The following is a 26,824-nucleotide window of genomic DNA, read 5'->3' as shown; positions in this document are numbered from 1 at the left end:
CCGTCTCCCCCTTCCACCCCCTCCTTTTTAAACCAATATTCATTCCATCCCATTCACACAACACAAAGAGAAATTATTCTAGCACTTTTATTTGGTTGAAGTTGCCATGGTATCCTCTAAAACGGTGATGACAGTACATTTTTAGTACCCGCATGCAGACTGCCTTTTGGTTTAATGTTCATTTTGTGCTTTGTATGCTGTCAGTGTGTTTTAATTATACTTTTTATACCATACTTGGAGTTGTTTTAGCATTGTACTTCTGGTAAAATAAATCCTTATTTATGTTTCACACATGAAATATACTAATATAGGCTAAGCTGATTAAATCTCACATGTGAAATGTAAAACTTGCATAAATTACTGCTCTCACTATAATTGCCTTCTAACCTTTTTTAAAGCAAAGTATACACTTGAATCATAATAATATTCCTGCATCGTGCAGTGTTATGGCAGCCGCGTTTTGCCCTCTGTAACAACTTCGCTGCAAAGCCGGCTCGCCAAAGGCGCCCAAATTATTTGGAGGCAAACATGAAAGGAAAACTGAAAAGACTATTAAAACACTAGATGTGTACATTTCACTACAACTACTTTATATTTCCAATGACCCACTCTCTCTGTGTTGATAGTTCTCTGAGGGCGTATGGAGTGTTTTTTTTTGGTACAATTTATTAAATGCTTTGCCTGGATTTACAACATTAAATGCTTTGTCGACGACATCAAAGCGACTTGGTCAGAAAAGAACGCTGCATTTAATGGTTTATTAGTTTCTGATTTGTATACAGCATTTTAATTTTTTGTAAATTTGTTGGAGACTATATTGACTACAATAAAATTAATCAGACGGAAAAGAACCTAAAGGATTTATTGTAATTTTTGAAGTAACAAAGAGTGGGAAATCATCAAATTCCTTGGATTTCTTCACCCATGACATCTTTTTTTCCCCCTTCAATGGCTTTTGTTTAGAGTGGGTTGAGTGAGCTTGCTTGACAAACACTCAACGATGTCTAATCACCTCTCACAGCTTATGCAGCTGTGTTTTGATTGTGATCTCTTTCTTTTAGTTAATTCTTCTTGGCTAGCTTGGGCTGCAGTTTTTCCCAGGGGGGGGGGGGGGGGTGGATCTACCTGACAGTGGAATAAAACTCGTATATCTGTACTCGGATACATTTATATCAATTTTATGCGAATCTACTTTCTTGCATTGACAGTCTTGTCTTTTTTCCTTCCTCTTTGCTCTCAGCTTTTAATGCTCCTTCTTTGAAATGACCTGTTTGTGTGTGGTTTATGCACTGAAGTCCTACAAGAAGAACAAGAACAGAGCCACATGAACCTCATTAAATAACCATGGCAGATTTCAGGTTTCTCCCAAACCAGCTAGGGTGTTGATGTGTATTTAGTTGGCTGACCTGCTCACAGAGGACACATTTTTCTGAAGGGATATGATTTTTGTATACTACAGCTTCTTTGTCATACGCGATTGCTAGTTTTCTATGGACTTACTCAGTTATTACTATTAACATGCTTTTTGCAATTACGTTTTCTGTTCTACTTTCTACTGTCTTTTGTACAGATCTATCAAATGAGGGTCCAGTTTAGCGGAAGGTCAATCTTTGAATCCCACAGTAAAGGGCCTACCTTTAATGTAATTTATAAATGTCTAGAAAGTTGGATTCTTACCAAAAATAAAATTGTCCTCTTTCCTCAGCCATCTACAACTTCAGTGAGAATGGCGAGCACCGCCTTCAGCTTGATATTGGGGACACAGTGCATATCTTGGAAGAAGCAGATGGTAAGTCATGTCCTTTTTTAAAGTATTAGTTATCTCAACCTTTTAACTTTTTGAAGATTTTTTTTTTTTCTGTCATAGCAAAAAGCATTTCTGTTTGTGAGAGTGCCACTGTTAGTCCTACTTGGGGTACTGCACTATGTCAACTAGTTACTGCAAGTTTTTTATTTTTTGTATCCAGAAATTATGTGTTGAATGCTGCTGGTGTAGATGCGAAAGATCTTGATAGATCTTTGAGGGCTTAATCGGCTGCTTGCACTCAGAATATTTCTGAGTGTTCTTGGGTGTGCTGGGGTAATAATACTTGTAGAGCACATAGACCTTGCTGTAGAGTGGGGATGTGCGCTAAATAAATGTAATTATTTTTATTAGTATTATAATTATTATTGCTAGTATGTAACCTTTGAATTATACTAAGTATTTATTGCATCTGCCATTGTTCCCAAATTACCCCGCAAGTATAAATAAGGTATTTTCCTTGTATGTTTGTTTTCTTTTTTTTTTTTTTCGCTTTCCTACTTTCCTTTCTCTTTTGTCCACTCTGTGATTTCTATTTATTGTCTTCCCCTTTTCTTAATATTTTATGGCAAAACAAATGTAGCAGTAATTCTTCACTGTATTGTTGTACAGATTTTAAAATCATTTAATAACACTGTTCTGAGATAAAAATTCTGACCTTTAATCATTGAACACCACCTATTCCAGAACAAGTTCCCAGCCTAGTTGGAGTCACTTCAGACTCCAGAATATGAGGAATATATCAATTTTGGAAAGTGCACCTCTAGCAAAATTCGATTACTCTTCGTGGAGAAATGCATAGTCGATTATATAAATGTGTTACTCAATGTGGATTGGTATAATCTTGACATATCGTCTGATTCATTAATGTATATTGTGCGAAAAAAAAATTCTGTTTTCATGAAAATATAAAGCAAGCATTCTAACTTTTCTCCTCAGATTGGTTTCGGGGTTATGCAACCAAGAACAAATCTAAAAAGGGCATATTTCCTCGAAACTACATTAATCTGAAGGAAGCGACAGTCCATGTCAGCGGGTAATTCGTGCATTCCTACTGTTCCTTTTTTTTCCCAGCCCATTTTGACTCATGTGAATATCCACTGAAAGAGGCGAAGGAAATGTTTTTGTATGTTTTAATTTGTAGTTTTGTACTTTTACGCCAAGGCCTGGGCCTACGATAGCTGTATACTCTTCAGAAAAGGTTTTTGGATTTCTTGTTTAACTCGAAATTCACCCAGTTACATACTGTTTAGTCATAATATGTAAGATTTTGAATGAAATTTTGGTAAGGTTTTATGTCTTTTTTTCAAGGAACTGATATTGCTTAACCCTGTCAAACCTTAAGCCCTGAACCCATTTCCCTCAATTCCCGGCCTCCTGAGCATGTGCAGAAAGTGGTTAATACAGGAAAACGAGTTATCAGAAACACATAACTTGGTAGAAATACAGGTAAGAGGCCTACTTTTGAGCTAATGCCAATACTCGGATTGGTTTTCAAGCACTACTCGTGTGTGACCTTGTTCTTATTTTTGTTTAGTTTTTGTTTTTAAAATCTTAGAATGACATAGTTTCTGACTTTTGATATCGTTTTTCTTTCTCAGGTCTCATGAAACCATCAAGAGTAAAGAACATCCTCTGGTCATAGAATTGTCAAATGTTGTCAGAGAATGGCATGCAATATGGAAACAGATGTTTGTGGTAAAGTCTATGTGGTCTTGTAGTATATTATTTGATTCATGAAGTGATCTTTTATTGTGTTCAATTTCTTTTCTTTAATTTCCAAGCTCATTCGAGCTGTATCAGTAGTTGGGTTTTTTTTCATGGGGGTGGGGGGGGGAGGTTCTTTTCTTCAGTAGCAGTGGCATTGTGAATATTTTGTGAAAGTTTTTTTTATTTTCCATATGGAAAATGCAAAGGATGTAACTGAATGAATCTCAATGACCTTAGTAATAAGGCAGTCAGGGAATGTGTTCTACTGTGTATTGTAATGTTAAATCATGTGCATTTCTTAGAGCTTTTTTTAACAAAACCCTTGAATGTTTCCTTTTTTTTGTTTAGGAAAACAACCACCAGCTAGAGAATGTTCAGAAGATGATTGGAGAGCTCATAGAATGGAGAAAGAAGATATTGGCTCGGATCTTCACAGTGGTGAGTTTTCCTTCTTTTTATTTCGAAATTTTGTGAATATTTCACCCTTATTTTAGCGGGTTTGTATTTAGAGAATTTTGAGGAAAGAAATATATCTTTGTTCATGTCTCTATGCTTGAGTTAAACACTCAAAGCAAGGCTCCAAATAATTTTTTCTATGGTGCTTATTATTTTATGTATGGATAGTTGTCTGTCAGTTTTTCTGGTTATTATACATGAAGTATGGAATCCCTGAGTTTCAGAAGTAAATATGTTCCTTTCCAAAGTGTGTCTGTTACTGTTTAAATTTTGTTTTTTCTTCCAGGATGAGATGAAGGGTGTTCAACAGAAAGTAACCTCCCTCATAGATCAAGGCAATGCGTAAGTTTTATGTTGCTATCAGTGTAGGTCACTAAATTTTTTTCTGAAGTAAAATTGTGAATGTGTGTTTCTTGTTATAAAAATGTTCTCCAACTTGTGATATGTGAAGCATTGTCTTGAATTTTGAGAATGGAGAATGTTGATTTGGAGTTTTTGTGTCCCTGTTATCCACAGGCGCATACTTTTGAGCTGTACTGTACCTTGTATTGTGACGCCAACACTGTTGTCTCTTTTAACGTACAAAAGTAGGGATTTTGTGTCAATGGTTTTTACAATATTTTAGCTTGTCCAACTACACCCCCAACAGTGTACCCGAGTCACCATTCAGAGATGGTCAAACTTCTACCATGTGGGCGGTTGGCGGGTGCTCTGGTGTGGTTTGCTTCTTCTTTCCTATAAAACATCTCTCCTCCTTCTGTTTTATGATTGTTACTCTCTTGTAACACCTCTAATCTTCTGGCGCTCATACGACCTTATGCAGTTGCGAGCACCGTAAAACCTGTACTAAAACTGGAGAAAAAAAAAAGAAACTCTACCATCTAGTTATATGGAGGATCATGGTTGAGCATGTTCTTATTATGTCCTTTTATTAATTTTTTTAGCTTATTAATCTATTTGCATTCTGGACTTTGCGTATGGGTGAAAGGGTAAATACATCTGTGGAGTGATCATGTTATTTTACTTTTAATTTTCATTCATACCACTTCACATGTTTGAGTAGCTTTGAACTTTCACTTGTGTTTTCAGACTGTTAAAGCTTGACTTGGTGGTGAGAGATGAGCGAGGCAATGTTCTCAACCCAGAGCAAACAAGTGTTATGGAAATATACAGAAGTGTAAGTGTTAATAAAATGTACAAAAATAGTGGATGGTTGGTGGGTGCTCTGATATGGTTTGCTCTTTCTTTCCTATCAAACATCTTTAGTCCTTGTCTTTTCTTCTTAATTTTTTTGTATTTGTTACTCTCTTGTAACCTCTCTAATAATTCTAATCTTTGGCATTTATATTACCTTATTGTGTTGTAAGTGCAGTAAAACTGTTACTAAAACTAAACTAACTAGACTTACAAAAATCATTTGCCGCTCTCATTTCTTTGTATTGCGACATAAATTGCAGCGGTCATAGAATACAATAAAAAGTATTTTCTTACCCAAGATGAAGTGGATCAGTCCAATTAGTTTACAGCGTGTTGCATAATTTTGGACGTGCCCTGTGTATTTGTAATTTTTCTCTCTATATATATTCTACTGCGTATTGTAAGCAGACTGTTTAATTTTTTTCTTCCTTGTTCGTTTATTAACTTGTCCTCTTCAGAAGTTGAGTTGCTTATGGTTGTAAAATGAGAAATTGAAAAGTTTTATTTCTCATTTTCTATCCAAATAGCCGAAAGCAATATTTCTCCTCAGACCTTGTACGAGATGCAAACTTAGAAAGTCACGCTTTGGTGTCCACAGAAAATTGATTTCTCAAGTTGTTTAGTTTGTTATGTAAATTTCTTTGTGTAAATATTGTTCTGGCCTTTAGGCAGAGCTGGTCTTTTGATTCGTATCATAACCACTCTCTCTGTGAATTCCAATCCTTTTTTTCCTCATGCCACCTGACTTGGGTGTATGACTATTAACTCTTAACATATTTTTTGATTTCACGCATATGTATGAACACATATGTATGAAGTTAGTAGCCTTGCAAAGATAAGTGATTCTTTCTTTCTTCTTGATCTTTTTACATGAAATGATTTTCTTTAACTCTTTCCGGATGTATCACCGATATATCGACGCGAGTTCACACCCCTTGCGGACGTATCACTGATATGTCAGCTGTGATAGGGGGCCTCAGTATTTTTTCGTTTGAACACGATCCATCATTTATAATTACTTTTTATAGCTGTTGGAAAACTCGGAAAGGATTTAGGAAACGAAAACATCTAGTTTCACTTTGTCAAAGTGTGGGTTTGGGGAAAAACGAGTGAATTAGTTCTTGCAGTCTTGCATCAACAAAACGATGTAACCTGACTCAGTATAAATATCGTAACTCAAACGAAAATTGGAATATTGCTTTCAAATAAAAAGCTGCACATTCATAAACTTACAGATTATGCTCTTGGCCTTTATATGATAAGATAGTTTATGCTGATTTGCTTTCACATGTTAAGTGAATGTAATTTTTTTCCGTCAAAATTTATTTTTCTCATCACTATCGCCATTTCTAACCTTTCTTATGCATATTTATGGTCAAAATTAATCCTTGTATCATATTGGGATGTATTCCTCCTTCAATTTCCTTCTATTTGATATATCATATGTTACGTTTTGAGTGATGGTTATGCTTCTAAGAAGTTATTATGTGCACCACATGCCTAGCCAAATCGAGCCACAAGTTAATTATGTCTAGACCCCAAAAAAACCTACGTCCGGAAAGAGTTAATATATGTGTATAATTTGAACAACTGTGTCAATTATATTTGGGACCTTTTCAATTATCTTAATCTTTTTTATTTTATAGCTTTTCGAGTATTCCCTTATATTTTGTTTGTTAAAGTGTCTTTTTTTCTATTTTGAACGTCACAGCATATTGATGCAGCTGAAAGGATCCACAAGGAAACAGTGAGTGCCTTTAGCATTTGTTCTGCTATAGTCACTGTATTTAGAACTTAAATCCTAAGGCTGCCAAGTTCTTTTTTTTATTTTACTGAATATGTATGTTCATGTCCCTTTACTTTTCCTGAAAAGTTCGCATAGTTTCCAGTTGAGATGTTCATTTGCAGTGACCGCGGACTGAGTAGAAATATGTGCATACAATTTTTAAGCATGTCTTTCATCTTATGACATTTCTCTTAGTTACAAAGTGCTTGCTTATAGCAGCAGTGTATTTTTTTGGACCTCACAGTGTGTTTTTATGGACTTTAGTGTTAATGGGATCAATATACTTTTCTAAGCCGAAGAGAGAGAGGGGGGAGCTTTTAGTAAGTGTGCATGTTCTTAGGTCTTTGTGGGTGTGTCTGTAAATGTGTATGTGTACCTGCGTGTGTGCCAGCATACATACTAGTGTCTATGTCTTTGTCTGTGCAAACTTGTGACCATGGGTGTGTAGATGCGTATGTTGTTTGCATGTTTTTTGTCAGAGTATGCAATTGTACTTATGCACTCTGCTGTTGACCCTATTTCCCACTATATTCGATTTTCTTTCCTGTTTAGCACAAACGAGACAGTGATATAGAAGCTCGCCCCAATTGGCCATCGTCATTCAATCTGTATGTGATGCTTAGGAACTTTGTCTGCAAGATTGGGGAAGATTCAGACATCATGATGAATCTGTTTGATGCTAAAGAAGAACGGTTCATCAGGTAAAATTTATAATTCTTAATGACAATTACATTAATTAGGCACTGGATCGATTGTTTTCAAACTTTGAATTAGTAACAGTAAATTTGACAAGTTGTTGTATGTTGGACTATTTAAAAATTTATATATTTTACTTTTAGATATTCTGAAGAATATTATATTCTGTCTTTAACTTTCCATTTCTTCCTTTGTGAGGGTTGATAATAGGTTCTTCCAGAAATGTTCATGTTTTGTCTTTCAGAACCGCAAGACTTTGTAATTCATTTTTATGTTCCCTTTCGTATGTTCCAGTGAAAATTACCTGGTACAATGGACCAAAAATGGAATGCCAAAAGAGATTGAAATGTTGAACAATTTCCGTGTTGTGTTCACGGTACGTGTTTTATAGTTATTGCTTTGTGTTTTTGTGTTCACCATTTAAACATTTTTTTGTGTAATGTAAATTTTAAAATGTGCTAAAGATGATTTTGTTTATAATTCATAACAAGTTTGCTCTTGAATATGCATTGTTTTAATATTTATTATTTTTGTAAATATTCGTATTATTTCTTACATTTTGAACAGCTGTTATTTGATGTTTTTACACTTTAAAACGGTTTAGTAGAATTTTGATGCATTTTGATAATTGTTAATCTTTACAATTTACATACTTTTTTGTAAGTTTCTCGTAACAAATTTGTTTCTGCCTCAGAAGTTGTTTGTGTAATACAGAGATGTTGATTTTTCAGATAAATACTGTAATCCGGATTGCTGAAATTGTTCAGATTTTGTTATATACTCTTGCTAACACATATAAATTTTTATCTCTTTTTGCATGTCACATTTCATTTTATGTAAACATAGTCTTGATACAAGATGCATTAGGTAATATGATCCATTAATTTAGAGTCCTCGTGTGCATGTTTCCACGGAGTCCACAAAGTTTTAGGAATTTATTTTGGTAGTAAGTTGCCACTGCTGTGTAATAATTCTTTTGTATTGTTCTTCAGGACCTTGGTTCCAAAGACAGGCTACGAGATAAAGTGTTCCTTGTTCTTCAGATCATAAGAATAGGTAAGTGGAGAATGTTTTAAAACCAGTGTCAGAGGTATAAGGGTTAGGCTCTTTTCCAGTACTTTCAGAAGACTTGAATTTGATTGTCATGTGGGGAAACTTTTCTCTTTCCCTGCTGTGATGTTGTATGATGGACAAAGTCAAATCAGCCTGCCTCCTATGTACTCTATAAATTATGTCAATAGGGGCTGAAAATGTCATCAGCCAGTGTACCTCAATACCTGAAATCTGCTGAATAACATCTAACTGTCCTTCACTTGAATAATAGTTGTCTCTTTGGCCCACCAAAGATTTTTAATAACTATAGATTTGAAGCTAAAGATAATTATGATTGATTTTTTTTTCTACATTTTGTTTTCAGTCAGAGCCTTCAAGAAGAGTCTGCATAGTGTTGCTGAATGAAATGAAAACACAATGTGTTGTTCCTGTTAGTAGTCAGTGGCAGCTGTGCTCTTACTTATTTTAAAAAATCTCTTTTATATTTTCTTTTGCAGGTGTCATGGACCCGAAATATGCTGACAGCAAAAAGCAGACACAGGGTATTCGCCGCCCATTTGGTGTGGCAGGTATGTACACTGCTGAACTGGAAAAATATACTGTACTGTATTTCTATGTCACATTTTTTTTTCCTGTGATTCGAAACTGTCTTTGTGTGTGTGACAGTTTGTTTCTTGCTTTGTTGATGATCAAGTAATTTTAGACCCCCTAGCCTGAACTAAATGACACTTTGAAATCTTCTAAAGAACCATAAAGATAAAAATGTAAAGCACTGAAATGTTTCCTTATTTCAGAGATACTTACCACTCCAAAATGTACTTTTATTTAGTCAAGACTCATCTGAGACATTGAGGGAAGATTTTTTTCTTCAGCTTTTTTGTCTGATGTTATTTTTATATCAGCAAAGATGCAGTCACTGTAAGCCCTGAAATTTCATCTGAAGCATCTAGTAAGTATATTCTAGGTCATTTTGAAAGTTAAGATTTTGCTTGTTTTTCTTTTCAATAGCTATGGACATCAGTGATATCATGCAGGGGACAAAGTCCAGCTCAGAGGATAACCAGTTCTTTATACCATTTCTGCAGTAAGTTGCCATTATGACGATAAAATGATTTCAGTATTTGCCTTTTTTGCAGAAAGTGTTCATGTTGAAATCTGTAATGTTTCATCTGTGTTCTGATTATGTATGTGAACTCTTTATCAATAACTTTGGGTAAATGCAACCGCAAAGCCCAAAGACCTCTTTGCGTACACAGATTCAATTCTCTTCAAAGGGATGACACAGCTTGAAACATGTCTCGTTCATTTTTTTAAAAGTTGATGAATTTTTTTTCCTTTTATGTCATTAATTATTTGTTGGAAATTACGTTTCTGTCTCTGTAGTGTACTATTTTCCATGATCTAATGCACATTAGCTTTCTGGGTTGATAAGTTGTATGAATTAATGATTGTTGTATAGCTTATTTGGAAGACAGTAAAATGAAGCAGAAGACAGTGCTTATCACATTTTATTTACATAAATTGATGATTTACACTTGATAGACAATTCTCTCTGAAATTTGAGAAACATGCTTTCATTCAGCTGCTTGTTATCTGCTTTTTTCCTGGTGTTTTTGGTCTGATGTTTGTCTTTTGTGAAGAAAATTTTCCCCATTTTCCATGTTATATTCAAAATGTCTACAGATGTGGTGAAAAAGAGTTTATGTACAGTGTGATTAAAAAGGCCATCTCTGCACGAGAGATCAACCATCGGGGACAGGGGATATGGGTGTCCCTGAAAATTCTTCCTGGTGACATGAAACAGGTAAGAACCAGCACCTTCCTCTCTTACACTAAAATATTAGGAACCCACAATGAAATTGCAAGTGATTGATGCTTGTATTAAAAGTCGAGTAGACAAAAATATTTTAAACCCCCCCCCCCCCAAAAAAAGAAGCCCCATGCATGTTAACTATTTCAGTGCTGTAGATAATTTTTTGTGAGACAGGCTGTGGCTCAAGTCTTTGTCTTTATAGGAAATTAACTCTTATTTTAGCCCAGATCAAGAAACTGGACTTATGTGTAAAATATCATGGGAAAGGTTTTTAAAAAAAACAACAGCCTTTGAGCCAGAGATCCTTGATTGATTTTGTTCAATTTCTAATCATTTTCTTTTTGTTGTAAAAATGAATCTCTTCAATCAGTTGAAGTGCTTAACTACCACAATATTTAGATTGTGAAGTGATGCATTTCCATTGGTTCTAATTTAAAAGAGGATTGTAATGCTACAAGTACAGTTAGTAATGGTGAAGAGAGTGTTGACGAACAGAAAAGTGAGAAAACTGGATCTGCTTAATATTCACCAGCTGGTGACAGCAAGAGGTCATCCACCTTTTGATCTTCTGTTTGTTTAAGTTGGTGGTATTCGTATTTACTTTAGCAATAGAAACACTGAGTTTGATTAACATAGCTAGAAAATTCATTCTGTAATATTGAAGAAAAAAAAACTGCATAAAGTTTAGTTAGGAGTTTCCTGAATGGACCGGATATGTATCTGTCACACTACTGCTCAGTATTGAAGGGTAGTTCACCACTGTAGCTTTCAGAACCGAATGAGTTAAAGATGGAAAATGTGATAGTGTTTGAGATTTATAATAAAAATACAAAATACAAGAGAGAGTTTGTGAAGATTTTTTGGATCCATGGAGATTGATGTGTGTTTTAGAGAGATAATTGCTTGTATTAAAAATGGGAAATGTCCATAATATCCATATATATATAACATACAATGATTCTGTTTCTGTCTTTGGGACACTTACAGGGTGATCAAAAAAACAACTGAACAACCTTTTTTCTGAATATCTCGCACAAAATTTGCACTAGAATGCTGTAATTTGGAACAGATATAATTCACCCAAAAGGGATTTGTTTGACATAAAATTCTTAAAGAAAAATCTTGTTTTCGAAAACGAAAATGGCTTTTTATAAAAACCACCTATAAATGCAAAATGCACCCAGTTTAAAAGATCTTGCAAGGAGAGTAAAGGTTTGTTTTTTCCCTTCCTTTTCTTTTCAAAATCTAATATTTCCATCCCTGTAACATTTAAACAATGTTTCTTTTCTCTTACAGAGTTTAAAAAAAATATTTGTAGAGTTCTGGAATGTCCTTCTTTGGACTCGACACATTTTAATGCATCCTTCGTAATGCTCAGTTGTGGCCAAACGCATGGATCCACCCAACCATGAGTACCCAAAGCCACACACTGTACACCTTACAGTATGGAGTTGTTTCTAGGGACACTAAGGGGTAGGATGATTTTGCCCAAATAGGCAGCATTTGTGGAGTTAACATATCCTGAAAGGTGAATATGGACTTTGCCAAGGAATCAAATGTCACAGAAGAAGTGTTCATGCTTTTCAATACAATGAAGGAATGACAAACACATTGCTATCTTCTGTTCCATGTCAGCTTAGCTAACGGGAAAATGGTACAGTTGTAGGCGAAGATCTACCTTGAGAATGCAGATCGTTGAGATGTAGGAAAGTCGTAACTGCAGACATTGTCTAAGGACTATTGGGCTCATCTTCTGAATGCTGCACCCCTGTGACGTTTAAAGGAGTGCGAAGGGTGTGTTGGACATGAAGTGGTCATTTTGTCTGAGAATTTTTAGTTTTGATTCTCTACAGGTCTTAGCAGATGGACCATTTTCACCCTTGACATCAAAGGAGGCCTTTAGGACATTTTAACACTATTTTCGTACCTTGTGTAAAACCTAGGAAATGAGGTTGTGGTGAGGAAACGTTCAATATAAAAAGCTCTCCTCTCTTTACTTATCTTAACCATGATCTCAACAGGCAAAGGAAACTTGAGGAAAAACTGTCTGCAAACTTCTGTTGGCCTGTTAAACTACTGTAGCTTGCAATGTGGTCCAATTGTTGGGACTTTTAGTGGTAGGCCTAATTCGAACTAGTACGTCATGCTACAAAAATGGGGATATTGCTGAAAATGGGTTGTTTTATTACACGCTATGTAGAGAAAAACTATTGTGTGGATTTATCTGAAATGAATATCAGACGAATTTCTTTTGACTCCAAAATGATGTGTACAAATTTCAAACACAAATCTTCTGTGTGGAGGAAAATATTTACAAAAAAAAGCTATTCAGTTGGGTTTTTTTATCACCTTGTAGAAGATAAAAATCAAATCAAAGGACTGCTAACACCTATTCACTGGTGTACAGATTCCAGCAGGTTTTCAAATTTTGTAAAGACTATAATTCACAACCCGTTTCAGGCACGTGAAGGTTACCCTCATCTAGTCTTGCCTGGTACAGCTATGGCCAGGAAAATGGGCTTCCCAGATGTTATCATGCCAGGTAAGACTTAGTCTAAGACATTGTTACTTTGTGATTGTGACAGTTTGCTTCATTTAATACTTCTGAAACTGATTACTTAAAATGGTTTTGCATTGAAATGCTTTTTTTTTTAAATAGGGGTGTGTTATTATGATTACAAGTCACTTTAGGTGTTGAATGACACTTCAAAGACAAATTTGTGAAATATGATAGGTGTTTGCTTGTGAAATTATATGTCCTTGCCAGGCAAAAAGAATATCCTTTTCTGATTTAAACAACACAAGCACATGTCTCCATAGTAATTTATGCAATTATTTTTAAAGATAAATCTTTTGTCCTTCTTGTGTTGAAATAATGTTATACATCTGAAATTCATTGGGTTTTCACTTATGGTATGTTAGCTTTGGATTTGGCCTCATGTTTTGAATTCTGAGTATTTTTTAAATCTTATTATGTTCCATCAGGAGAGAAAATTCTGGGAAACATAAATATGCCATGAAATGGCTGCTTTTATATTTGATTTGTCCTTTTGATATAGTTGGCAATGCCAGATGTTCAGAATTGTTTGTCATGTATAGTATAAATAAAGTTCACTCAAAGTTTATCAACTTGTTTTCAAGATAGCAGTACTCATATTATTTTTCATGTCTTGTAGTTTCACCATAGTGACCATCCATCCTTCATGTCACTTCATGTCATTTTGTACTCGTCCAAATTAATTTACATTTTTAACTGCCACTGTAGGCATTGAGGATGGTAAGAAAAGTATTGTGTGCAGTATGCTTTCAGTATTGCTTTTTTTCAGTTTTCCCGTTAACATATAATGTACAGTGGAACCCACTTATAACGAACAAATGTATGCTGTGTTTGTCATTTTAAGCTCTCAGTTCTATTTACAGTCCATAGCACGCTGCCATCTTTTTTTCTCCCTTATATTATGATGTTTCCATCACTGATGTCGTTCTTTCCTTATCATTGAACTATTGTGATAGCGGGTGGTTGGCGACTGCTCTGGTGTGGTTTGCTCCTTCTTTCCCATCAAACGTCTGTTGTCCTTATCTCTTCTCCTTCCTTTTTGTGTTTGTTATTTTCTTGTAAAACCTTTAATCTTCTGTACTTATATGACCTTATTGTGTTGCAAGTGGCATTAAAGTCTTACTAAAATTCAAAATAAAATAAAACTAAAGCTGCATTTCTTCCTTTCTCATCATAGTATTGTTATTGTTTTGAATTGAGAATCACTCTGTCACCTATAAGCAAACAGGGGGAAATAAATAGTTGGCTTTTCCACCAACTTGGACTGGGGTATTACTCCAATGCTGGTATGATACATCTCATACTCCAGGTTTCTGTAGCATATGGGAGGTATCTTTTCTCTAAACTTATTTTGTCTTTTGTCTTGCCCCCCCCCCCTTTAAAAAAAAGAAAGTTTTATGGCACTTGCAACAAAATTAGGTCATAAAAGTGCCGAAGATTACATGTGTTTCAGGAGAATAATCAACACAAAAATGAAAGAGGAAAGATAAAGATGGTGGGTGTTTGTTAGGAAGGAAGGAGCGACCCACCAACCACCCATGTGTCTAGCTCTGTTTTATTCTGATCTGTATCCCATGGGTCTGTTCTGGCAAAACCTAGATCCCAGCAGCCTTGTGATGGAGGGCCTCTCTTTGAAATTTCCAGTGTGTGTCTTCTAGGGTACTTAACTCCTTCAACAACAAAAATGGCCTTTTCACTCTTTACCTCTTTGCGATCAATTTGTTTTTCTTGATCCTTATGTAAATGTTATGCCTTGTACTTTATAGTATTTGGTATGTAGCAGAGATGACTAGCTCCCTTTTTTCCTCATATCTTTAAAAAAAAAGAATTTCTTCTTCAGTACTCTTTGCCATTAGAATAAAGAAACTATTTTTTGTATTTTCTGGGTCATTTTCAAATCTGATTTAAAAATCATGTTTTGTCTGATTATTTTTTTCATCTCTCCGGAACGCAATGTTGCAAATAACGGAGAATTTATTTTCTTTTGATGGATTAGAAAATTATTTTGTGTAAATGTAAAGTAAATACAGTGTTCATATAAATAACTTGTAAGAGCACGTTCATTCCAGAATGTCAGACAGACAAGTGATTACGACTAACTGGCAAAATGCTAAAAATCTCCATACATTGCTGTATTGTGTTCACACAAGACTTCTGTTGATGTCTGAGTTGATTTTTGTCGCCCGCCTATTTTTTAAAATAGTTATGGCACTGGTAAAATTCCACTGCCAACAGCCATGTAGCTTGTAGATTTAAATCAGATGTAGTCTGTCTGAAATTTGTTTACCACACAGCTGTTGATAAAACTCTTCCCTTGGTGGCGTTCATTGATCGGCCATGTAAGAATGAATTAGAATTGAAATAATTACCTTGTGAAATTACATTATTTGTTGATTTAATATATCTTACTTTATGTCTGAGGATGTGAAGTCTGTGTTCGCAAAATGTTATTCTTGGTTGTCTTTGCAAGATTAAAAGTTTATGCCATCTTATTGTTTATGTCATAAGTAGGTTCCACTGTGTAGGGCTTTAGTATAATAATATAATGGTTTTTGGGCATTTGAAATAATACATCCCTGCCAAACAAAAATACTGACTAAAATCCACCAGCACATTTTTCCTTCCCAAATTATCTGTACTAGTATTTTGATCTTTGCACAAATGTAGTTCTTGCATACAGAAATTGAAAGCAACATGTTATGCAACTTTTATTCTTATGTTTGAACAATGAGAAACAAATCATATTACGCATAGATACTTGAATGTGATTCAATGTGTGCCTCATAGTTTTGTTTTGTTGTTGTCTTATGTGTGTTGTTTTTTTTTAAACTTAGAAATAAATGTTTCTTTCTTTCTTTTCCTTTTCAAACACTCAAATATTTCGTGTAATTTTCTTGAACGAAACAATAACCGATAGGGTTGTGAAAAACAATCGTGTGAAAAATATTTTCTAAAATCATGAAGTATCTCTAATTTTTATTCACTTTCTTTTTTAGCTGAACCTTTATGTTTTTTAAAAGTTGTTTGTTCTGTGCATGGATTTTCACCTATCTCCACCTATGTACTTAGTGTCTGAATTTTGTGATCCTTTTTACCAAGTTACCTGGTGATTATGTTTGCTTGAGTACAATTCCATTATTTTGAAGTCGATTTATCGTATGTGACTGTGTGAAAAGTGTGGAGAGCTAAACTGTCAATTGATTATTCTAAGTGTAGTAACCAGCGAAACAGCCAGTCTACCAAATAAGTCTATCCCAAGCTGTGAAATGAATGAATGCAATATTTTATGACTGCACCTTCTAAGGTATTTTTAAAATGTTTTTGCGAGTTCGGGCCTTAAGTTTTGGGAATGTTATGAATTTAAATGTGAAATAACCTTGGGAACACTTTCTTCACATTTGTGGATGTACCCGCTCTACTTTCTATCATTTCTGGAAACTGATTGGTCGATTCTTCAGATTCTCAGGGCATTAGTATTTTTTTTTAAGGGGAGGGGAGGGAGGGGGGGGGGGTGAATAATCTGTTCATAATTATAAAATATTTCTAATGAAAGAGTGCGTTGCAATTTTGAACTGTTATTTTTCTGCCTTGATAAGATCTTTATGTTTAAAATTGGACATAGATTAACATTGTCATTATGACCATCAGTCCTTTGTTTGTGCTTCAGTCATGTAGGAAATGACTACCTAGAAGCTTTTCACTCATACTTGATGTCATCAAAGTTAATAAAATGAGTTTCGGTTTTGCATTGGTATAGAAAAACTGTTTCTCTTCATCATGCCGTTTTTCCTTTAAGGTGATGTTCGAAATGACATCTATCTGACTCTCATGAATGGAGAGTTCACAAAGGGGCCAACAAAGACGACAGACAAAAATGTTGAAGTCTGCATGTGTGTCTGTAATGGCAAAGGCGAAGTACTACAGGTACACTGAGTCTAAAATTCCTTGTGATGTCTCAAAAATCAAATACTTTTTTATACTCTAAAAGGACAATCTTTATGGATTTGGCTTTTTTTCTGTTGTCTCTTTCAAATGAACTGTAGAATCGATTTCAATATTGAACTCTGGTTATAATGCTGTCTATTAAGTCCAACCTAAAACAAAAGTTGAATTTAAGTTAAATTCCTTAAAATGAGCCCTAGACCTTTCACATCTGATAATACTTTATTCCTTTTCATGGGTATGGATTGCTGTAGGAAAATCATCTTACTCTCTTTAGTTACATTGACATTTCTCAGTAAGTAAGCATATTTCTAAATATTACAGGGTCTATCAGGATAATAATAAATAGCATTCAGCCAACTTTAGAGTAGGGATGTGTGCTGTGTCAGGGTAAAATAAGTTGCAAGTGGCATGAGGCCTACTTCTGATAAGGAATGTCTGCTTTAGTCCAATCTATTATTATTGTTGTTATTATTATTATTATTATTATTATTATTATTATTATTATTATTATTATTATTATTATTATTAATTTTTAAAAAAAATTTTAACCATTATTTTTGTTACTATGATGATGATGATGATTATTTTCTTTTTCTTTTCTTTTTTCTTTTATAGAATGTAATCAGCCAAGGATGCAGTGATCCTTTGGGTCCTGAGTACAAGTCCATTGTTTACTATCATGAGGACAAACCCAAGTGGTTCGAGACCGTCAAGGTAAACTCTGGATACTTCAGATACTAGAAACTTTATCAAAGCCTCGCTGCGTTGTACCTTGAAGTGCTTGGAAAACCTATTATGAGCAGCATGCTTTCTCTCGGTTATTGATTTGTTTTGTTCTAATATGTTTGTTTCTGTTTGGTCAAGGAGAGTTTTTAATCGCTTATGTGTATGTTTCTGCTCTTTGTAGTTAATCTGTTGAGCTGTATTTTTATATCGTTGAAATCATCTAAGATGGCTACTCACTGTTGAGAAGAAATGTGGTTGTCTTAGACTGGTGGACTTGTTGGAAAGTGTCAGAATATTTTTGAAAATGCTCATAAAGAAACAAGAAGTAGTCGTTTGTGCTGGAGATTGTCTTAGTCAGGTTAGAGGAGGTTTTGCTGTATTTGCTTAAGTTGAGGCGATTTTTTTTAGTCTATGAAAATGTTCATGGTGTTTTCATTAATATCTGTGTCCTCAGGTTGCAATCTCCACAGAGGTTGAGTTTAGAGGGCTCCATCTAAAATTCTTATTCCGTCACAAGTCATCACAGGAAGGTGTGTTGGAGCTCTCAAAGCGTGTTTGTCAGTGAACTAGTGGGATTTGTCTGAGCGAGGCTTAGTTAGTTTTTGTTGTACAGTTGTGTGTTTTTGTACTGTGAACTTTTCTGTAGTGTCCTTTGTTTTTTGTTCAGTCAGCTTTCTTAGTGGTTGGTGGGTGCTCTTTTCTGGTCTGCTCCTTTTTTCTTTCAGTGCGTGTTTATGTTGTCCTTATCTGTTCCTGTTGAAATGCAAATGTTGTCATACTGACCTGTTATACTCACAACTTGACATCAACAATGTCATACATGTATACCATTGTATTAACTATTCCGATACTATAATCCTACCCATGTGAAATGTATTTTGATCTTGTTAAGCAGTCTCATTATATACAAGGGTACTTTGAATGTTGCTAGAAAATTGATCCTGCAATTCACCTTAGTAATTTGTTTGAAGTCATCTTGCTGGGTTTATAACCATGGACATTTTGGGGGGGGAAACAGCCTCTTATAAAAATCCGATATATGGTGGCAACATGTAATAATGCTCCCTACATATTCTTCAACAGCCAAAGATCGTGGAGAGAAACCGTATGCTATGTCATTCATTCGGCTGCTTAATGAAAATGGCACGACTCTTGAGGATCAGGTTCATGAGCTACTGGTTTATAAGGTAGGTGCTGGTGAATTCTGAACCTTTTTTTTTCTCATCTAATGTCTTGTTGCTTGGAGGTTTTCAGTGCTTTTCTCAATAGATATGATAATTTATTTGTTAAACATGTTCAAGCGTGCCAGCCCCTTCTTCCAGAATAGTAATAAAGGGTAGATATCTTTAAAAGATATGGTTCAAGAAACTGCAATTGATTATTTGAGAAATTGCTTTTATTATGAAGTAAAGGAGTAGGAGAAGACATATATTCTCATGATGGCTAGGTAATGAAAAAAAGTCAAGCATAATCTTCCTCTATTGAGGAATAAACGTGACATTATACCTCTATCCATGAGTACAAGTGCATGTTGTCTAGTAGAGATAAAGATGCTGAGCAATTGACTGACATTCTCAGGAGTGAAATATCACACTCTGCCGTGTGCCTGTCCCCGCAGAATTATGCAAATTTAGAAGGCCAAATTATGCTAAAAAAATGCAAAATTATGCAAAAATTATGCAAGTTACCGTAATACCATTCGCTACATGTTTTGCACTTTTTCAACACGAATTTTAATGATTTTCATGTTTTATCCTCAGAAAAATTTAAAACAGAACATATCAGTATCAGTAATTTGTTGTGTATTTGGAAAGAAAACAATACACATCAGTCAGAAAAAAAACCAACCAAAAAATATAATCTCTGTAACTTTCAGCTGTAGATCTAGATCTATAGAAGAAAGAAAAATGTAAAAAAAAAAAAGAAAAAAAGGACAACTGGACCTTTGATGCTGGCACATTACTAAAACCAGGGACACCTGTCAAACATGAAACATCAGCAGACATGAGAACAATAACTTTTGATGGATTGAAAAATTGAACATGCTCAAGGAACAAAATCCCAACCCATAAGCAAGATCTTTTAAGAAGGGAAATTACCGACTTGTCACTTAAATGAGACTAATTACGGTGATTACTTCTCATTAGTCACATGGCGAGGCGTTGATTTATTGTTTTTTGAAAAAACTTGAGTAAACGCGGGGAATCCAAAATTTTGCAAATCTTGTAGAATTATGAGAAAAAACGCGGCCGCGCCGCACAATCACATAATCCAACGGGGACAGTCATGTATTGTTTTGGAAATCTATCTTAAAAAATGCAAATTGTTTTGTTGTGTTCACAGATTGAAAACCGTCGCCATGACGATGTGAATGCATACTTCAAGCTGCCATGCACTAAACAAGAGCTGGAGGCTCAGGGGAGCCAGTCCAACAACAAACATGCTGGGAGCTTCACTCTGAGTCACAAGGACTCCTTCCTGCTGTATACCTATGTCTGCTCCACAAAGCTCACGCACAATGGTAAGTTTTTATGTGTATCAGTTGTGAAAATTTGTTCTGGATTTGATTCTGTTACAGTAATAAACTCTGTGTAAGTTGGTTATGAGGTGGGACCTGTAAATTTATTGTCCATGTCTGATTGGACTGAAGTGAAGAGCCTTGAAAAACTCCTTACGCCATTGGAGTTAAGAAATGAGGTTAGGAGTCTTGCTCCACAAAGATAATTTTTTGTGCAATGCGACTAGTAGGCCTACCCTTTGACTTTGATCAGTTGATCTTACAAAGGATTTTTTTCTGTGGAATTTTAATATAATTTTTCTTCTTTTGTCTTTGTTTTATGACACTGAAAATGCTGTTTGTGGATTGTCTATGTTTGATAATGCTGTGGCATATCATCAATTTCCTCCGTTCTCAGTGGATCTGTTGGGCTTGTTGAAGTGGCACGAGAAGCTGGGCAACACAAAGGCTCTCAAGACCCATCTAGAACATTTGATGAAGGAGGAAGGAGAAGAAATTGTCAAGGTACATTTAGTTTGCTGTTTTGAAATTGAATGCAAAGACCTTCCTTTGTTGATTGTTCCTTTTGCACATATATAGTTAAATACAGTATGAGAGTTTGAATTTATATAATTTCATACTTATTAAGGATAGGTTAACATAAAAGCCATTCTTAGTTTTGTTCAATTGCGGAACCTCTTTTCCTGCCTCAGTAACAAATTGTATGAAAATTGGCTCTTAAAAAAAGTTTTAAAGGAAGTCTACCAAATCTATCATAATAATAAAAATTAGTAGATTTCCAAAGTGCCCACAACATTCAAATTCATAAAATTATTCACATTCATTCAGACACACACAGACAATCACACATGCACACACATCACGCTTACACACTTCACATAGGCGCACGCGGCCACACACACACGCACACGCACACACACACACACACACACACACACACACACACACACAACACACACATGCACGCACGCACGCACACACTCACTGCAAAATTATAAGACTCTAAAGAGCAGCTGCACCTCAACTAACAAAATCTACAATTTTGATTAGAGTTATTTTGTTTGTGCATGGTACATGAAACCAATTTGCTGAATGACATATTTTCCACATAATATGATATGGCCAATTATTTTTCTGTTGAATAATATCTTCCCTTTTTTTTTAATTGCAAATGAAGGAAATGAAGTCTTGAATTTGTCCTTTTTTTTTTTTACATACATACAGTTTTTACAAGATCTGCTGGATTCACTTTTCAACATCTTGATGCAGAATACAAACAGTGAGCTCTGTGACAACCTGGTCTTTGATGCATTGGTGAGTGCTCTTATAGAGGGGAATGATTTATCCCCAACCCTAATGTCTCATAGTTCGGAGCACTTTCCTGTAATGCCTCAAATACATGGACAAATCTCCCTCGCTTTATAATGATTTTATCGGTTTCTGTGTAGATTAAGTATCTTTAGACACTTTTTTGGTGTACTAACCCTGGAGAATTAGTTTCGATATTAGTTAAAAATTAAGTTAACTTTCAGTAGAAGTAATATTTGTTATGTAATTAGAAATAAATTAATACATGGACACTTATAATTATCACCATCATTATCATTGCCTTTCTAACCCTGAATCATGGTACAGGCCACTGACTAACAGAAGATATAGCAAAATACAATTTAGAAGAAATAAAAGCATTTGAGAAAATTATACGAGGCCTGAGATAATTACTACTCCAAAATCCATTTTATTTCTACTTTCATCTCGATGTTTAGTGCTGTACTTTCAAAGATAAATAGCGAATTGGGTCTTTTTAAAGTGCTGGTCACAGATGAACAAAATCCGAAATGGAAATGTAACTTTAACAGCTTGAGAGACAGAAAAACTGTCAATATGACCCTGGAAAAGCTAAAGGAGCATGAGGTACTAAACGAGGGAGAGGTAGTAAATTGTGTATAGTTAAGCATCAGGATATAAGTGTCAAAAGATCTCCCTTCTCCCATGTATGGATTGGTTTGTGTATCATCTTTTGTTAAAATTCACATTTTTTCCCCCCAGGTATATATCATAGTGTTGATCTCAGAGCGCAAATATTCTCAGTTCCGACCGGTGCTTGATGCCTACATTGACTCTGCTTTCAGCTTTGCCATGGCATACAAGTGAGAAAAGTTCAGATTTTGCTATAAGATTGATTACTTTCTTACTTCACATACTCACTAGTAAATTTAGAATGAATAACATACTTTTAAAAAAGTATAACTCCATTGAAACCTTGTGTTAATTATTTATTTAATTTTTTTTTAGATTGTAAAAGAGCCATTGGAAGGAAGGATTTGAAATGATATTACCTTCTTTGTTTCATAATAATATGCATTTTGACTGCTCGGTGTAAGACTCCCTCATACGTCACTTTTCAAAATGGTGTATGGGAGAGTCTTATATTAAGCAGTTGATTTATTCTGAGTTTTCCCATCATCCCTTTTAAAATATAATTGATCTTAGATTGGTTTACATGTTGGATTTCCCTTTTAAAGTTACTGTCATGTGCTGTCCTCAGCAAACTGATGGTTATCCTCAAGGACTATGTGGACAAAGCCAATGAGAAGACACCCCAGAGTGAAAACTCTCTGCTCCCTGCTGTCAAATCCCTGGAGTACATCTTCAAGTTTATCATCAAGTCCAGATACCTTTTTTCCATGTAAACATACTTATTTTACTATATTTATTTTTTTTGTCGCCCAAAATTCATATTGAAGAGACATCTCAAATTTAGTTGTAATCTCAGAATAGTGAGACTGAAGTTTCTCTTTACAAACACACACAGGAAATCTATATGTTTACTTATACTGTGACCATTTGAAGTTATATGGAAGAATGAACATGTTTTAGTCGGCAACTCCTCAAGCAGTTACTGATTTTCAAGCTTTCAATATCTAGTGAATGGCTGATGGGTGCTCTAGTGTAGTCTGCTCACTCTACCCATTTTTAACACTTTTATTTTCTGAATATGTACCTGATGATATAGGGCAATTTGTGTACTGATTTGCTGAAAACAATAAACTCAACTGTATTTTCTGTCTAAAGCTATTTTAAAGTTCTTTATAACTAGTACAACTGTTGGTGAGATGATAATCTTCACTGATATTTGAGGTCTTTTAACCTTAAGTTGACGAGTTGCAGAAATGATTTGTTTTTGCTCTCTTGCTAATTAATTCGCTTTGTTTCCAGACTCTTTTATTTCTTTTTTCTCTGAAAGATATGTCTTTCTTAACATGTAAACGAATCCATTGTGGCACATCAGGTAATCTTTGCTGATGCATAGACTGCTTGTTTCATTGTCATGTCTGACTTCAGGGAGTTTTGTCATAACATTCTTTAGCAATGGCTAGTCAAAGAAAGTCTTTTGTGTTGTGTCTTCCTGTTACTTCTTATGATTGTTTGTTTTTTCGAGATCCTCTCATTTCAGATATTGGCATTATCGTGATGATATGCTGTATAAAACATCTTCTAATTTTCTGTCGTGCTCTATCGCAGAATCAACGATGGCCGGGGCAAGCAGCAGTTTGAGATATCCTTGAAGCAGCTCATCACGGCTATCAACAACATGATGGTCTATCGTACAGACAACACTCTGCTTGTGCAGGTGAGGGCAATGTAGCTCCATAAATACAGGAAATCTGTGTCGTAGACTCACTTTGGTCTAAGCCTGTGTCTCGTTTTACGGGGCATCACGTCATGCGCTGTCCTTGCCGCTCCAAAATCAATCTCGTAAGATTATAAAGAACCTGTCTCCTTATACGTGACATGATGTCTAGCCGTGCGTGACTGTCACCTGCGATTGGTCCAAGTAGCTATCGAGACCTCGTCGCGTGTGGCAGATTTGGGGTGTGACAGGTTTAAAGTATCGTTATTGGTCAAAATACCTAGCCAAGGAGTGCCGGTCAACATGCTGTGTGTATGGTGTGTGATGTGGTCACGCATAAGGATGCACTCCCGCGACTCATCGCTAGCGACTGCCGAGCGCGACACGATGTCGTGTCACGCTTAAGGAGACATAGTTAGAGAATTTGTTGCTGGGCTTCTACTGTAGACTTGATAATTGGCTTCTATTTAAAAATGTGCCTCTGTTTTGAATTTGTATGGCTGCATTTCTTTTTGCACATTTCTTGTGTCTTCATCCATGACTTTTTCTATATTCTACTCTATTTTATGAGCAGTGATTTCATCTTCAATTGTTGACACTCTTGTAGTTTTAGTTCAATATCTTATCAGGTATTTTCCCTCTTTATAAACAATATTTTCTAAATTATTACAGGGAGCTGCTCTCAAATACATGAGTTCTGTTATTGGAGACGTCATAACTGTATTTGACCCGGTGGAACTGAGGTATGCCCCATTCTTGTGTTGTAATATTTCTTGATTGTTGTATCCTTAACTCTTTAAACCCTGAGTTTTTTCCACCGTTTCCTGGAGTTTTTTCTACAGTCACTTAAACCTGGTGCACCATGTCTCATTTTAACCCCACAACTTGCCTCCAACTTTTAAATGGTGAAAAAAAAAGGCTTAGTCATTTTTGAAAACTTGGATCAGGAATAGTCCCGAAAAACAAGAAGAAACTAGCAGTAAATGATTCGAAACAGTTGTCACTAGTATGGGACGCTCCCAGCGTCCGATTGGTAACAGGGTTATTACCGCCGATGGGGTTTAAAGAGTTAATGGTGCCTCTTTTTAAAATCCTTGGAGGAAGATAAACTGTTGACCCCAGTTTATAATGGGAGACTAGGAAGAACTAAAATTTAGACGAGCAGTTTCTTTGGCAACCAAAACCTATTTCATAGTGAAAAAGGGGATGGATGCTCTCAGCTAAACATAGCAATATTGTGTCGACTCGGTTCAAGCTATTATTAGATACTTGTCTTCTTTTCACAAAACTGTTTGATGTATTAATTGGCCTTTTTGTGTCTGAAAAGTTTTGATGAATTTATTAGAAATGAATTGCAGACCATATTCACCGTTGTCTGCTTCTGCTCTGGCACTTCGTAGTGATGATTATCCGATGGAGCTGTCTATTGATCTGACAATGTTTTATTGAAAGTTGAAAGCTTTATTGCTGTGAATCGACTAAAAAGCCCTTGTTTGTTGTGACAGGCAGTGAAAAGATTGGCAATGCATTACAACAGTTAAAGTTTTTTTTTTTTTTTTTTCTTTCAGTCAACTTCTGGTCCAATTTGTGGATAATGTTCCTCCAGAGCGACTCACGAAGCAGAAAATGAAGTGCATTGACTCTATCATACAGACAGATCTCTTCACATTGCCCCGTAAGTTTTTTGTTTGACACTTTGTGCTTTAATGCAAAATTTTAGATATGATTTGATTTATTTTTTCATATCAACCTAATTATGCTGGTGATCACACAAGCCTCATTTAGAGGTACTGATGTCTTTGTTGAGTTTGAAAAATTGTCCACAATTTGACTACTTAAAACCCTCTTGTCTTTCATATATTTGCAATGTGTTGTCAGGGTGCCGCTATGTGCTGCTGCCAGCATTCCTTCAGCACACTCACAAACTGATGGAGGCCAATCAAGAGATGGAAGAGTGCGTCTCTATGCTCAGTCACACCATGGTGCGGCTCTGGAACTGTGATGTAAGCTTTTCTACTTCTTTAGCTTCACCCTTACCAGCCTGCTTTTCTGTTTTTGGCTCTCTTACAGAGTAGCTTTTGTGGGTTTTTCTCCTGAAGAAAAGAGAGGAGAGTACAAACGGATTATGCCGGGATCTTATTGCGACCATAATTGCTATCTTGGCAAAGCCTTTTAAAAAATTTTCACTCTTAAGCGCCTGTGGCCCGTCTGGAATCTCTGCGCTCTTTTGTGATCAAAGCTCATATGCGGCACGATAGCATTTACAAGTTCTGATCTCAAGCATGTCAGGGGAGGGCTGGACTTACAAGTTATGTTTACTTATAAAAGACAGTTTAATGCAATTTTTTTCAAGTTAACTTTCTGTTGATATGCACACAGTAATCAGGAGAATGTGATAGTGTAAAAAAGTCCATTTGGCAAAATTGTCACTTACGAGGTCTTATCATGGGGGCATCGATATATCTTCTGCCTAGCACTGCTGCAATTGATCATTTTTCTTTATCATCATGATTATCATTGTTGTTGGTACTATATTATTATAACTGTTGTTGCAATCATTAATATTATCATTTATGTTGCTATTATTATAAATGTATTTTTTATTGTTATCCATTATGCTCATGCCAAGAATTTTGTTCATTTTAAATGAGATATAGATTTCGAAATGTGTTGTAACGATTATGTAATCATTGTCTTGGATTATTCTTTAATGCCACAGAGCTCCAGGGATGTTGACATTTCCCTCCTGATGGAGAAAGTTCTGCGGACTGTGATACAGGCAGTGATCAATATGGACCAGTCCATGAAGCAAGTGGTGAGTTCTCTTTGTCTGGTCATAAGCTCAACTTGTATTGGATGTTTACTGTATGGTGCCATCAGAGATTTGAGGGGAAAAAATAGATTTGGTACCACTTTTATCCAAAAAAAT

The 26,824-nt window shown here is 35.4% G+C and overlaps 1 protein-coding gene across 3 annotated transcripts in view; it reads left to right on the top strand.

Annotated features, from left to right (window-relative positions):
- Positions 1-26,824, top strand: part of LOC101849066 (dedicator of cytokinesis protein 1) — a gene marked incomplete in the record, with an annotated part of 83,956 nt that overhangs the window by 8,050 nt on the left and 49,082 nt on the right. For 2 of the 3 annotated variants that reach the window (XM_035970659.1, XM_035970658.1), the window contains 29 exon segments: positions 1,706-1,789; positions 2,744-2,840; positions 3,406-3,502; positions 3,863-3,952; positions 4,257-4,312; positions 5,060-5,147; positions 6,879-6,914; positions 7,506-7,654; positions 7,944-8,025; positions 8,642-8,705; positions 9,200-9,271; positions 9,711-9,786; positions 10,386-10,506; positions 12,976-13,057; positions 13,781-13,792; positions 16,869-16,996; positions 17,633-17,731; positions 18,198-18,273; positions 18,827-18,930; positions 20,087-20,264; positions 20,659-20,765; positions 21,486-21,575; positions 22,311-22,411; positions 22,810-22,950; positions 23,787-23,895; positions 24,568-24,638; positions 25,464-25,570; positions 25,774-25,898; positions 26,615-26,710. In XM_035970659.1, the coding sequence (XP_035826552.1) occupies positions 1,706-1,789; positions 2,744-2,840; positions 3,406-3,502; positions 3,863-3,952; positions 4,257-4,312; positions 5,060-5,147; positions 6,879-6,914; positions 7,506-7,654; positions 7,944-8,025; positions 8,642-8,705; positions 9,200-9,271; positions 9,711-9,786; positions 10,386-10,506; positions 12,976-13,057; positions 13,781-13,792; positions 16,869-16,996; positions 17,633-17,731; positions 18,198-18,273; positions 18,827-18,930; positions 20,087-20,264; positions 20,659-20,765; positions 21,486-21,575; positions 22,311-22,411; positions 22,810-22,950; positions 23,787-23,895; positions 24,568-24,638; positions 25,464-25,570; positions 25,774-25,898; positions 26,615-26,710 (2,738 nt within the window). 3 annotated transcript variants of the gene reach the window in all.

The sequence above is a fragment of the Aplysia californica genome, unplaced genomic scaffold (assembly GCF_000002075.1).
Source record: "Aplysia californica isolate F4 #8 unplaced genomic scaffold, AplCal3.0 scaffold00302, whole genome shotgun sequence".
In the NCBI taxonomy this organism is placed as follows: Eukaryota; Metazoa; Mollusca; class Gastropoda; order Aplysiida; family Aplysiidae; genus Aplysia; species Aplysia californica.
This window is presented reverse-complemented; position numbering and strand designations above follow the sequence as displayed.